The sequence below is a fragment of the Sinocyclocheilus rhinocerous genome, unplaced genomic scaffold (assembly GCF_001515625.1).
Source record: "Sinocyclocheilus rhinocerous isolate Xijiao unplaced genomic scaffold, SAMN03320098_v1.1 scaffold509, whole genome shotgun sequence".
Classification (NCBI taxonomy): Eukaryota; Metazoa; Chordata; class Actinopteri; order Cypriniformes; family Cyprinidae; genus Sinocyclocheilus; species Sinocyclocheilus rhinocerous.
Genome location: NW_015652428.1, coordinates 702,662 through 717,725, shown reverse-complemented (window position 1 = coordinate 717,725; position 15,064 = coordinate 702,662). Strand labels below are relative to the sequence as shown.

The 15,064-nt window shown below is 34.9% G+C and overlaps 1 protein-coding gene across 1 annotated transcript in view; it reads left to right on the top strand.

The window, feature by feature from the left end:
* LOC107715052 (epidermal growth factor receptor substrate 15-like 1) overlaps positions 1-14,839 on the top strand; it is a 25,874-nt gene extending 11,035 nt beyond the window's left edge. Inside the window, exons 20-27 of the mRNA XM_016521095.1 lie at positions 1,590-1,695; positions 1,897-1,947; positions 2,699-2,835; positions 2,919-2,979; positions 4,284-4,366; positions 4,556-4,646; positions 7,242-7,447; positions 13,866-14,839. Of these exons, the coding sequence (XP_016376581.1) occupies positions 1,590-1,695; positions 1,897-1,947; positions 2,699-2,835; positions 2,919-2,979; positions 4,284-4,366; positions 4,556-4,646; positions 7,242-7,447; positions 13,866-14,012 (882 nt within the window). The 3' untranslated portion in view covers positions 14,013-14,839. The remainder of the gene's footprint in view (positions 1-1,589; positions 1,696-1,896; positions 1,948-2,698; positions 2,836-2,918; positions 2,980-4,283; positions 4,367-4,555; positions 4,647-7,241; positions 7,448-13,865) is intronic.
* Positions 14,840-15,064: the final 225 nt, after the last annotated feature.

Genomic DNA, 15,064 nt, shown 5'->3' with positions numbered 1-15,064 from the left:
TCTCTCTCTCTCTATATATATATATATATATATATATTAGGGCTGGTAAACGATTAAAATGTTTAATCTAATTAATTACATGACGTTCCGATTAATCTAATTAATCGCAATTAATCGCAAAATAAATTTGATTCAAAATTCAAAATATTATTTAAAGATATTTTTGTGTTAAATGAGAAATTATCAAGTAGACATTACAAATTGTAGCTTTAGAAATAAATATTTTAGTTGATTCAATGTCAAATCTATTACACATAAACATTTAGGCTATAACGGCCTGACGTAAACTATGGAACATAAAAGAAGATGATTTGAGAAACGTCTCAGTATTTTTTGTTCATACAATGAAAGTCATTGGTAACCAAAACAGCTACTACTTTTTTTTGCATTACTTTTTAATGCAATACACACAGTTATATATTGAGTTATTGTTATTTATTTAACAAATAAATATTTATACAAATATGTTATATAATTGTTATAAAAAATGAAAAATAATAATGCAAAAAGATTTGTAAAAGTAATACAAAATATGTAATCATTATTAAAATTTATTATTAAAAATATTTTTTTGGGGGGTTTATTCCTTTATTATTCAGGTAGGACAGTGGAGAGATGACAGGAAAGTATTGTGCACACACACACACACACACACACACATTTTAAACAGGAACAGGCTTTAACAAATAAATATTTATACAAATATGTTATATAATTGTTATAAAAAATGAAAAATAATAATGCAAAAAGATTTGTAAAAGTAATACAAAATATGTAATCATTATTAAAATTTATTATTAAAAATATTTTTTGGGGGGGTTTATTCCTTTATTATTCAGGTAGGACAGTGGAGAGATGACAGGAAAGTATTGTGCACACACACACACACACACACACACACATTTTAAACAGGAACAGGCTGGACTGAATACATGTCTTCATGATTATATCAAGTTTCATAGTTGCACAGTTATTTGTCTCTTATTTTTTCTAATTTGGAGTATTTCTGAATAATCATGAAGCTCACTCCTCGTGTGATTGCGATTTAATTTCTTTTGACATTCTCTGGTTTCTGAGGGAGAACTTTGCTTGCTTTTCTTTCTGAATTATGGCTTGTATGCAAAGGTACAATTTGGAAACCCAGCACTTTTAACAGAGCTTCTTATGTTATTTGGAACAGCTGAGGTGCTGGCTTAAATTGCAAATTGTAGGCACAAAATGACTGAAATTTAGACTTCATGGTTCTTGTTTCAAATATTTTTTTCTCTGAAGAGTTCTTGCTTTCCATCTTTTCTGGTTTGAGCTAGACATTTTCAGCTGGACCCCGAATATAGTGTTGGCCCATTTATTAGACATCTGGGTTGAAAGCTAACAGGTTAAGCTGTTATCATAATCAACTATAAAATGAGTTCTACAATGTCTTTAAGAAAGAAAATACTCTTGCTTTTGAACATAAAACAGCAAATTTGATCCATGTTCAGCCCCTCTTACCTAAAACCTTCTATATAAGAGAATCAATAAAAGAGGCCTCAGATCAGTGTGAAAGCAAACATCTACAGTCAACAATTATTTGTTTAAACCCATTACAGGAAGACCCTTTCAAGGTGAAAACCACTGTGTTCAACAGCACCCCGCAGGAGATGCACACAGACCCCTTCCAGTCTGAAGACCCATTTAAAACAGACCCATTCAAAGGTAGGCCCTTTTGTTCTGCTCAAATTAAATACCTCCCTTCCTTAGAGATGAATCTGAATGCTATACTAAGCATAAATACGTTGCGTTTAATTTCAAATTCCTGTTTACTGGTATTTGTGTGGCACATTTTTGGAGCCAAGCTTTTGAAGCCTTTGTAATGGCTACTAAACACATCTCCCTCTTTCCTTTTGTTTATTACAGGTGATCCGTTCCAGAATGACCCATTCTCAAAGCAGACCTCCACAGTTGCAGGTATCCAGTCCATCGAAATACATGAAGCACCTCTCCAGTGTTGAGCTTTGAACTTAGAAGATATCAAATAAATTAATCTTTTACTTACTAAATGTATATTTAGTGTATATTTAGTATGCATACTGCATCAACTTAGTATCCATACTAAATCCATTTTAAAAATATTTGATTTCAAGCTGTTATTAATATGCATACTAACATGATCTGTTCAGTCAGGTTAGAAAATAAGTGAATTACTTCAATAAATGTAAATATACGAAATATAATATATGTTAGATATAAAATAAGTTTACACGCATATATATATTGTGTGTGTGTGTGTGTATATATATATATATATATATTGTATATAATTATATGGCTCAAATTAATATTTAAGCCTCTACCAGTAAATTGCATTATATAAATAAATTTGTTAATATAAATTGAATTTAATTATGAATGCATTGTGAAATGCTTCTCATTATTGATGGATATAAAAGTTCCCCTATTAGAAAATGTTTAAAATGGCAATATTTCAGTTTTTCATTAAAGACACCACAGTTCTTGCCCAAAGCTTCATGGTGTTTAAACATCATGTTCAGTTACCTTGGCACAGTTCCCCCTTGGTAATAAATGAGGCTTTCAGTTCCCCAACTCTCATAAAATTGGGCTAAAGATAGCAACTTGATAAAATGATATAATTTAAATTGATGGTATTCAAATTCAAGACTTTCCCGTGACAGTTACATTAATCTGTAAAATCTTTTAGATCCTTTCGGAGGAGACCCTTTCAAAGAGACCGACCCGTTTAGGACCTCTTCTGAAGATTTCTTCAAGAAACCCTCTAAGCCAGACCCCTTCAGCAACGCCGATCCTTTTAGCAAAAGTGCCACACTTCCCTCAAAGGTACCTAGAAAACCAACAAAATCACATTATTCCCCTGATTCTCTGCCTTGTTTCTCAACTATCTCTTTTCTTTTGTCTTGTAGAGTCATAATTTTTCAAGTAATGACCCCTTCAGCTCCACCAGCCCCAAACCGAAAGGCCAAGGTATGCCGTTTGCATGTGTCTCTCACTTATTTAGCTGAATCATAACATCTCTGCCACTCCCTTTCTTTGAAGATGCTGTGCAAAGATCGGCTTCTTCATCTCTGCATGCAACAGAACTTGAACCTCTGAAACTGATCTGGTATCAGCTGAAAATGCCTCGTTTCCCTCACAAACACCTTGAGGGACATGCTTAGGGTGCATTACACAACTCAAGCAAGATAATACTTTCACACCTTGTGCCCAGTGGCGACACTTTTGTCTTTTTTTTTCCAAAGGCCACTCGGAGAGCAGTTCGAGAGAACACGTGTGAAGAAGCTGTCAAAAGAGTTCCCATGCAATAAGTCCGCTCGCAGGCCCCTTTGGCTGCCTGAACGACGTGAAATTCCTCTGCTCTTTCAGTAAACAGTTAATGCAGCATTCGGTTGCAGCATTGTTGAACACTGAGGCGATGCCAGGAAATGCTCAACACGTTTTTTTTTTTAAACCTGTGGGTTGAAGGCAAAAAAAAAAAACACAAAGGCAACAAAGCAAATTGATGCTTTACATTTTTGTTTTGACTTTTTGAAATGGAAAATTTTAACTCCTGTTTGATTGCTTCAGTATGCATTTTATTTGATCTTATTACTATTGTGAATGTTTAATGTATGTATTAAAAGTGGTCAAATGAGTACTTCAGTGATTATTGACCATAATATTATTTTAAATAAATAAAGATCATTCTATTTATTTATTGGTTATTTATTCATTATTTTGTTTAGTAAAATTAAAAACAACTCAATAAAAGTAGTCACATAAGTAATTCACGAACCCTTGGCCATAATATTATTTTAAATAAAAACTTTTTATTTATTATTTTCATTTAACATTATGATGAAGGGTCACTAAAGTATTTATTTGGCAATTTTTTGGTAGCTTGTTTTCAATTTTTATAAATAAATAAAATGTATGGGTACTTTTAATTAAAAACCTTTTATTTTCTAATTAAAAAAAAATTTTTTTTTAAATTGAAATCAAAAGTAAGTCCGTAAAAGTGGTTGAATAAAAACCTCAATGACCCTTGATCTTTATATTATTTTAAATAACTAAATAAAATAAAAGTTTTTTATTTAAAGTTCCATTGTGATCAAGTATCATTAACTATTACTCATTTTTTTTTACCACTTATATTGACAGAGAAAAATGGGAGCAGAATATGAAATTTTAATTTTAATACGAGAATTAACCTCATAATCTCTAAACGTTTCAAACTGTCTAACATAATTTTTCAGTTTCTTGACTTGTAATACTCTAATTCCTAATTCCAGATTTCTTTGGTACTTTGGACCCATTCGGAAGCAGTTCGTTCGGCAGCAACAGCGGATTTGCAGACTTCAGCCAAATGTCAAAGGTAGTGAACACCTTTTACACATTTTTCTTTTGCATCTTAAGCATAGTGGAACTTCACTTTCTCACGCTTTTGCAACATGACATTTGTAAGATGTGGTTTTGATTAAAGTCCCACTCAAAATGTGCGTGGTTTGCACCTTGTGACTGATAATGGCCCACCGCTTCTCCTTTCCGCTGCGATTTAATTTAGGGCTTTGTAGACGACCCCTTCAGCCGAAAACAAGACATGCCAGCTCTCCCGCCCAAGAAAAGCATACCGCCACGACCCAAACCACCCAGCGGTAAGCATTTAACCTTCATCTCAAGGCCCAAAAACAAACATTGACCCTTTTCAATTCATATACAACCATATAAGGTGTTTAAGCTAGTATTTCAAAGTAAACGATTACTAAAACTACACAGCTAACTGTTGCAATAAACAAAACGTAGTCAAAACACGCCATCTAAACAGCCAACATGAAAGACCTGGAGAATGTTGTTTGGGTGGATCTTTCTCTATGTTTTTGACACTCACATTTAAGAAGACAAACCTTCAAAGTGTATCATCACTACATCTCTTTTAACTAGTTGTTTGTCAGCAGTGAAAGCAAAACAGCTTTGAACAAGAAGTTGTTGACCGCAGCTCACACGTTCATGTTGTAGAAGTCTTTTATTAAGTTCAAGAAAACTGAATTCTGACTATCCATGATATCTAAGACTTCCTCCATTAGTTGTCAACAGGAAATTGAGGTACAACCTTGATACGTTTGCTTAAGCTTTTTAGTTTTTTTAGCGGGGCATAGAGGAGAAACAATAATGTACAGTATGTGGAAAATAATGTGTTTTTTTAACTTTAAACCGCATAAACACATTTCATTACACCAAATACACAAAATAATGTTCTTTTTAGCAGCATCATATGACCCCTTTAATGCGCAATGGCGCAGTATTATATCTCCATCCAACTCCAAAACGGTGCACAAACTAACCTGAATGGAAGATAAATTTGTCACCTGGAGAAAACGAAACCTGCGCTGTTTCCTCTCTGCAGACGGCAGTTGGAGGAAAAGGCGAATCTGTGCAACTCACTCTTTTTTTTTCTTTTTCAGAAAGATGTTTTTTTTTATCCTAGAAAACAAGGGAGTGCTTTCCTGGTGTAAACGAGGTTTAAAATTTGGTGTGGAGGTTAGAGAAGTAGGTTTTTTCGGTGCACTCAGGGTGGTATAGCTAACATGCTCCGATGATCTGCGGTTAGCCTGCACTGCCAGCATCGTGCGCTGATCTACACACCCCTCCCCACTTCCTGTGTGTGTGTGTGTTTACACACTTTAGTGGGTAGTGTGGCCTGACTGCCACAACTTTTTACTTTATTTCATGTTTTACTCCTCTCAAAAACACATTTCGAACATCGTAAGTGGAGTTAAACTATGTGTATCCCATAGTATGTTAATTTTTTTTAAGCAGTTACGTACGTAACGGCAATAAGTTAACAGATTAAATAAAAATTTAAAATAACATAAAAAAATATGCAGTATTTTGCTAATTAATGTATACTTTTTGTCTGGGAAGACTAGATTTTTAAAACCCAAATTAAAATGAATTTGTTGTAAAATTGAAAATTCATTCATTTTTGTTAACGTATTGTATCATTAAAAAGCACGGCTTGTTTTTGACATCTTTCCCTCAGCAGGGTGGAGTCTTTTTGCGGTTTAGTATTCCGTTTACTGACAGAAAGAAACTGATTGCTTCTCTGGTATAAATAACAGCCCTATTGAATATGCGGTTAACACCTTTAGAGGAACCAGCAACCCTTTTAAAGTTCTCACGAGTAAGTGAATGCCATTCTCAGCAAATGGTGCAAGAGAGGGGGGAAAAAAGAAGTTTGCATAAGCATTTTTTAATCCGAAAGTCCTCACTGGTTTGTGATTACTTTTCTTGCGCAAATTTCTATACTAAGCAAAGCTTTTTAAGCATTCTGCTTTCCTATAAAACAACAACGTGTGAGCCGTATTTAGTGCTCTTGTTGGGTGTGTGTAGAAAGAGACAGAAAGTTCAGTGTTGTTTTGAATTGAGACCGAGTTACCGCATCATACAAGCTTGAACCACTGTGGGTTTTTTGGTTGAGCTTCGGAAGGATATGTGCAAATGACGATTGTTTGATTATTAATTATTTAGTATTATAAATTAGTTATTTATTACAAAGAATTACATTATTGTTCAAAAGTTTTGGGTTGGTAAGATTTTTTGTTTTTGAAAGAAGTCACTTATACTCAACAAGGCTGCATTTTTTTTTTTTTTTAAAGTACAGTAAAAACAATGTAATTATGAAATATTATTACAATTTAAAATAACTATTCCTGTGATGCAAAGCTAAATTTTCAGCAGTAGTTATTACAGTTTTCAGTGTCACATGATCCTTCAGAAATCATTCTAATATGCTGATTTGCTGTTCAATAAATTTTGCTGCTTAATATTTTTGTGGAAACTGATATTTTTTTCTGGATTTTTTGAATACAAAAATGTATTTTTTTACTGCCACTTTTGATTTAATGTGTTCTAGATTAATGTTTTAAAAAATATTAATGGTATATATTGTAATATTAATTGTTTTTTTTTAAATGTTAATATGTCTTAAAATCATCACACATTTATACATTATATGATATTTAAACACTGGTTGTCTTTTGGTTTAGGTTCTTTAGGTTTAAACCTCATAAATGATTTTTTTTAGTGAGCTACCGCTATATTTTTTCTATTATTATTTAGTAAGTAAAGCAATTAGAATTCATTAGTTATTATAAAGTTATACAGGGCCAATGTATTGTTATTTAGCTTTAAAAAATGATGCAAAACGGCTGGCTTAGACACTCAAAATGAAAACTGCTGTTTTTCAACAGGTAAAAGCACTCCTGTAAATGTGCCCGGATCCGCCGATTCGGACAAGACGAGCGATCCCTTCCAGCCCTTTAGTGCCGACCCCGCTGATCCGTTTCAGAGTAAAAAGGGGGTGGGAGACCCATTTAGTGGCAAAGACCCATTTGCTCCATCTGCCTCAAGTAAAGCCTCTAAAGACTCTTCATTGGGTTTTGCAGACTTCAGCTCTGTAAGTTGAGCTTAGTGATACTCTTCTCTTGTCCGGTCCACTTGTTTCTTTCCAAAATCGAAATAAAAACCAACCAACAAACCAAAAAAAGTGCTTTCTAGCGATCATCAGTGAGGTTTCCTAGAGCAGACCGCACCATTGGCTTCTGTATCGCTCAGTCTGTCACCTTGTGCCGGCTACTCATTTATTTTCCTCCATGTCTGCAGTCCATCTATCTGTGATTAACTCACCAACGCACAGAATTCAGGATAATAAGCCCTAATCAAGCAGCCAGGCATCATCTCTATCTCTTTCAGTGACTCAAATACAGTTGTTTGTGGTGCACATGGCTATGATGTCATCTGTCGTTTTGCTCAGCATTTGCATGGGCTTGTGGGAAGAGAGAAGCGGTCGCATTTGGTAATACCAAGCGCTCTCGGCTAAGCTAATGTGGCTTCTTGCTGTTCTTCTGTGACTTTTTTGTTAGCTTTTATGCAAATGTTTTGTTTTTGAAAGAAACACTATTCAGGCTGCAATTGTCATTCAAAAGCAGTCAAAGTAAGGTCTTGGTTTGAATGTACTTCAAATCAAGATGAGTTACTGTATAGTTTATGCTAATTTTAGTTTGGTGGTAAAGATGTAGTATTTTGCAAAAACGTGCATAACGAGGTTAGAAATCATATAGCAAATTATCAGATGATATTTTTCTGTTTACTTGTAAATGTAAGTGATCGACAAAAAAAACGTAAGTGTTCAGCGTTACGATGTGCACAATATCAGTATTTTTGCTTCTTATCTAATGGAAACGCAAGTTTTCTCGCAACCCAGAAGTTTGTTATCGTAAAATGTTGGTGTTTATTCTAAAATGTATGTTATGTCAGTATTTTTGCTTAATCGTCTGCAAAGTAGACAATCTAACTGACTCCTAAAAGAAATCTTTTTCGTCAGCATCACAAAAATGTGTTCGCTCAAACAAAACATCAGTGTTTAAAGTATAATCAGGGTGCCCTATGTCAGTATTTTCACTATATGGACAAAAGTGTGGGCCTTTTGATTGGCCTGTGACGAGAAATGTAAATTTTTTAACCCAAAAGTTCGCTTGAACAAGACGTCAGTGTTGTGTGTTATTAATGTGTCTGATGTCAGTATTGTCCCTTTGTCTGCAAAATGAACCATCTGATTGGCTCCTAAGAGAAACATAAATTTTCTTGCATCCCGAAATTTGTTTTGCTTAAACATCCATGTTTGTAGTATAATCAAAGTTCGTAATGTCAGTATTTTCGTCTCAAATCTAGCTAGTTCTTTTGAACACAAATGTCTGTGTTTATTGTTTAACCAAAATGTCTATTATGTATATTTTCACCTTATTGTCCACACAGTTGGACCGTCTGATAGTTTCCTAAATGAAATGTAAATTTTATTTTGCATCTCGATTTTTTTACTTAAAAACATCAGTGTTTCTAGTATAATTAAAATTCGTAATATCAGTATTTTCGTCTCAAATGTTCATTTGAACAAAAGTCTATGTCTATTGTTTAACCAATTTGTCTATTGTCAGTATTTTAGCCGCATTGTCCGCAAAGATGCCCGTTGGATTATTTCCTAATAGAAGTGTACGTTGCATTTTGAAAGTTTGTTCGCTTAAACATTTTTTTTTAGTATAATCAAATTTGACAATATCAATATTTGCACCTTATGATCCTGCAGCATGGATCATTTGATTTCAACGACAAGAAACGCAAGTTTCATAAACATCCCAATGTTCGTTCACTCAAAAACATCAGTGTTTTTATAGAATTACCCATGTTAAAGAAACCTAACTTTCTTGAAAGTGCTTTTGTTTTTCGTTCTTTCTTTCTTTCATCAACAACTCGTCCCTATTATGGACTCTTTCTAAACTAGCTCTGGTTCTCACCATTCTCTTATCAGCCATCAGGTCATATTTCAAGAAGTGTGGGAAGCTTGTATTGACACATCTGCTGTGTGGTAGGGCTGGGCGATATGGGCAAAAATTCATATCTCGTTTTTTTTTTTTGGCCGATTTGCGATATACGGTATATATTTCGTATTTGTATTGGTATTTTTAAAAAAAATCTGTATTTAATATATATTTCACTTACTGCCCAATGTTGTCCAACAAAACAATACATAAAGGCTATGAAAAAAAAATAAAGTGAATGTAACCATGTAAGCCTTTATACTTATACTATGTGCAAAAAAGGGTTAAAATCACATTTCATTCTAACATTGTAACATTGCAATCTAAAAACAAAAATTAAGTTAAATTCGGAAGTTAAATTCACTAAACTAAAAATGAAAATAAATGAGAACAAAAGCACAGCGTTGTGTTAGGCCGTTTTGATTACCCCATTACTGTCACTTTACACTCAGTGCTATCATAAAAATGTACTTACTTGTGGGTTTAAAATTCTACATGTCACATTCATTGTCCAACTACAAATATTTCAGCGAAATCTATATTTAAGTCAGAATTACTGTGCTGATATTTATATATTGGGCTCCGTCTGTTTGGCGCGCGGCGGCGCTAGTTCACGGAAGTCTGTGAAGTTTAGTGGAGAATCCCAAAGCATAAGGCTCATGCACTTTTACATTTACAGATGGAGAATATACCTGTGAAATGCAAGTTATGCATTAAGGGACACAGCACATCTCAAACACATTAAACTTTTCTCCGCAGCAGCTCAGTCTGTGTCCTCCGCTATATTTTCAGATGCGCTCGTATCAAACTACTGTATATCGATATAAACGGTATTGCCTCATATTGTATCGCTTATAAAGAAAGTATCGATATATCGTACAAACTCGATATACCGCCCAGCCCTACCGTGTGGTCACACTTCCACAAGGTAGTGGAACAAGTATAATCATCATCTTGATCTTATCTCAAACAATGTTTTTTCAGCTCACTTAAACCTTGATCCTCGTGTTTGAAATCGCACAGAAGGTTTAGTAAACTTGTTTACTAAAGGACTAGAACTGAAGTCAAAGTATTCAGAAAAATGGCTGCGAGGTCCCGTTTCGAAGTTGATTGGGGCAATCGTTTGACGTGGGAAGTGTCAGTATCACTAAGCTCTCAGGCTGTTGTTTTCCTCCGCATGGGATCACTCTACGCTCCATACTGCAAATCCGCTTGATCCTAGAGCCACAATGTTTGACATAGCATCATCTTCATCCACCCTGCCTCCTGTCCTTAGTATCGCTGTGCGTGACTTAGGTGCAATAGACCTGCTAAACCATCTCTGATTTGTTATGTGACCAAAAACTCAATGGAAGAATTATAATTGCATCGTTTACAATGAAAAAATATACCAATGGTATTATAACTTTGTATCTTAAAAAACTAAAAAGAAAATGGCTGCAAAAAATTACACATTTTAACAGACTCATCTGGAATATTTTTTTTCGATAATGTAAGTTAAAAATTTTTTTTTAACTTTTTTGTATTAAACCGTTTATTTAAAACATTATAATTAAATTGTAGCTGTAGTTGATGCACGTGATATTACAAAGAAATGAAAAATAAACAATTTCGAAAACTCTGTTTAAGTTCAGATTTTCTGAGGCCTTCAGGGTGGTTCAGCAATGCTCTCATTCACCTGTAGTCAACTTAGTGTGCATGTTATGTTGCATATATTACGCCTATATATCACTGTACACGATTTGAAGCTCTCAATTGAAAATGCTTTGTAATGTCTTTTCCTTCTGTCATATCTTGCTGCACGAGATCAATGCATGTTCATTTTCCTGTCCATTCGCTATTAACGACCAATTAAAAAGGTCCATCATGTGTCATCAGTGGTAGTGGTCTGTTGGTGTCCAATCAGCATTTGTGTGTGTGTGTGTGTGTGTGTGCGCAAGTTCGGTGGATGGTTGGGTGGTAGTTTGGTGTAAACCTCTTTTGTGTTTTTTTTTTTGTAATCCATTCCTCTCTTGCAGGAACTGAGCGAATTAAGGTAAGATCTGTCTGAAAATGTGGTGAATCTTGCTTGTCTTTTGCCATTTTGCAATCACAAATGAAGGTCACTGAATAATTTGACAGAAAATGTTCATGCATGCATTTGTAAACGTGCAAGATCAATCTATACACTTTTAACCTTTGTGCTGTGCTGAAAATCCTTTAATTTGGTGTTCCCATTAAAAAATGGCCGGTGTTTTAAAAACTGCTTGTAAATTTCTCATTATGCTGGAACAAGTATAATCATCATCTTGATCTTATCTCAAACAATGTTTTTTCAGCTCACTTAAACCTTGATCCTCGTGTTTGAAATCGCACAGAAGGTTTAGTAAACTTGTTTACTAAAGGACTAGAACTGAAGTCAAAGTATTCAGAAAAATGGCTGCGAGGTCCCGTTTCGAAGTTGATTGGGGCAATCGTTTGACGTGGGAAGTGTCAGTATCACTAAGCTCTCAGGCTGTTGTTTTCCTCCGCATGGGATCACTCTACGCTCCATACTGCAAATCCGCTTGATCCTAGAGCCACAATGTTTGACATAGCATCATCTTCATCCACCCTGCCTCCTGTCCTTAGTATCGCTGTGCGTGACTTAGGTGCAATAGACCTGCTAAACCATCTCTGATTTGTTATGTGACCAAAAACTCAATGGAAGAATTATAATTGCATCGTTTACAATGAAAAAATATACCAATGGTATTATAACTTTGTATCTTAAAAAACTAAAAAGAAAATGGCTGCAAAAAATTACACATTTTAACAGACTCATCTGGAATATTTTTTTTCGATAATGTAAGTTAAAAATTTTTTTTTAACTTTTTTGTATTAAACCGTTTATTTAAAACATTATAATTAAATTGTAGCTGTAGTTGATGCACGTGATATTACAAAGAAATGAAAAATAAACAATTTCGAAAACTCTGTTTAAGTTCAGATTTTCTGAGGCCTTCAGGGTGGTTCAGCAATGCTCTCATTCACCTGTAGTCAACTTAGTGTGCATGTTATGTTGCATATATTACGCCTATATATCACTGTACACGATTTGAAGCTCTCAATTGAAAATGCTTTGTAATGTCTTTTCCTTCTGTCATATCTTGCTGCACGAGATCAATGCATGTTCATTTTCCTGTCCATTCGCTATTAACGACCAATTAAAAAGGTCCATCATGTGTCATCAGTGGTAGTGGTCTGTTGGTGTCCAATCAGCATTTGTGTGTGTGTGTGTGTGTGTGTGCGCAAGTTCGGTGGATGGTTGGGTGGTAGTTTGGTGTAAACCTCTTTTGTGTTTTTTTTTTTGTAATCCATTCCTCTCTTGCAGGAACTGAGCGAATTAAGGTAAGATCTGTCTGAAAATGTGGTGAATCTTGCTTGTCTTTTGCCATTTTGCAATCACAAATGAAGGTCACTGAATAATTTGACAGAAAATGTTCATGCATGCATTTGTAAACGTGCAAGATCAATCTATACACTTTTAACCTTTGTGCTGTGCTGAAAATCCTTTAATTTGGTGTTCCCATTAAAAAATGGCCGGTGTTTTAAAAACTGCTTGTAAATTTCTCATTATGCTATATTATCACCAAATCTTGGATTCAGTCTTTTTGTCAACTTGTTTCTTTCAATTAGCACAGATTTTGTACTTCTTTTTAGAGCCGATTTATTGTAGGCTTCATTGAACTGAGATAAAAAAAGCTTTATTTGCAGACAAATTTGGCAGCGTTCACTAAAAAACTAAGGCGTATAAGCTCATATAAACAATGCCTATGATCAGTCACTTCCAAAAAAGAAATACAAAACCTGTGCTAATTGAAAGAAAACAAGTTGGTAACAAGATTGCATCCAATATTTGGTAATAATTTAGCATAACAAGAAATCTCTATGAAATTTTTTGTAGGCCAGTCATTTTTGCTAACCCCAAAAAAAAATCACCAAAAAGTACAAAAATTATTTTTAGTTATGTACTGTGTGAGCAGTTCGATAACTTTAACTAGACGTTTTGGGGAAAAGGGTCAAAATAACCAGAACACAGCACAAGGGTTAATTTGATTTCATTTAATGTTCAATCTCTCGTTAGCATATATTGAGAAAATTGATTTCGGTGTTGTTACCAGCACTGAACAGTTTCACAAAAATCTAAAGTTTCAAATGGTCTTCCATTGTTGGCCAAACAGATGCTCACTTTATTTCTTGATTCAACGTGCCGCTAGTGGCACAGAAATGACACACTTAATGTTTTTTGATGCCTTTTTTTGGTAAAATGTGGCAAAGATGTATTATTTGTGTAGCTGTTTGTATATGCAAATATGTGTCTATCTATCATTTTAGTACATTTAAACTTGATTTTTAAAGCAAAGCACTGTACCGATAAGTTCAGACCACAGCTTGACCACAGTGATTCACACCATTGTGCAATCCCCAATTTGGGAAAAATGGTTCTTAACGTGGCGTGTTCCTGTTTTTCCGGCCCAGTTTGGGAATGAAGCCCAGCAGATGGAGTGGGCGAAGCGGGAAAGCGAGAGAGCAGAACGAGAGCGGCTGAAGAGACTCCGCCAGCAGGAGCAGGAAGACCTGGAACTGGCCATCGCTCTCAGCAAGGCCGAGATGTCCAACGCCTGACCACCTTCCCCTCAGATCCACCCTTCTGTACACTATAGCGACGATTGTGTGCGTGCGTGATGGACCAAGATAAAACACATGCAAGACCGTTAAACCTCTGTCCTTTTGTGTTCATGTGCAGGAGGGCGGCCTATGGTTTGTGAATCAGCTAATTCACTTCACATGCACTGCATTAACCTCTCAGATGGACTATATAGTTTATTTAAAGTGTATTTGTGTGTGTAAATGTGCATCATCAGAGCCATGGACATTTGAAGACCGTTATCGGTCTCTGCAATTCATTATCTCCAATGGTTGGGAAAAAAGGGACTGAGAAACTGCTAAGAAAGTTGCGTTTAGATGCCAGGTAGGGTCGAACCAGAAACTTGAATTAATGACGCTACACTCCCTCCCTTGAGCGAGGCACTTAATTCCAGGTTTCTTCCTGAATTCAATTGATGTAAACGTACTGTGAGTCGATTTGGATAAAGAGCATCTGCTAAATAATAACTTTTACTGGCTCTGGCTGTAGTCAGTATGGTACACACTGGAATTACAGCAGCGCCTGCAGACTAAATGTCTGAAAGGAGCTCTTGACGTGACATAAAGCTGAACAAATGGCATTGTGGTTCTGGAAGTGTCGTTTGATTCAGAAGTGAACTTGTTTTTTTTTTATTTCACAGTACTGTTCAGAGAAGAAGGTTAAGCAAAGCTTCTACAACTGCACTGATTTGTTTTAATTTTTATTTTTTCCCATGTTAAAAGGCTCAACTGGTTGACACCACTGCAGGACTCAACAGTAAGGATTTTTTTTCTGGCCCCATTTTATTTGCTAGAAATATTTTCTTTAAAAAAATTTCTCTCATATTGATCATTCTATCTATCATTTATCATTTTTTTTGTTTTGTTTTATCTATCATTCATTCATTCTGTCTATCTATTGTTCGTTTGTGCTATATCTATCTATCGTTTGTTCATTCGTTTGTTTGTTTGTTCGTTCTTTTGTTCTATCTATCGTTTGTTATTTTTATTGTTCATTCTGTCGTTTGTTTTGGTTCTTTTTATTGTTTGTT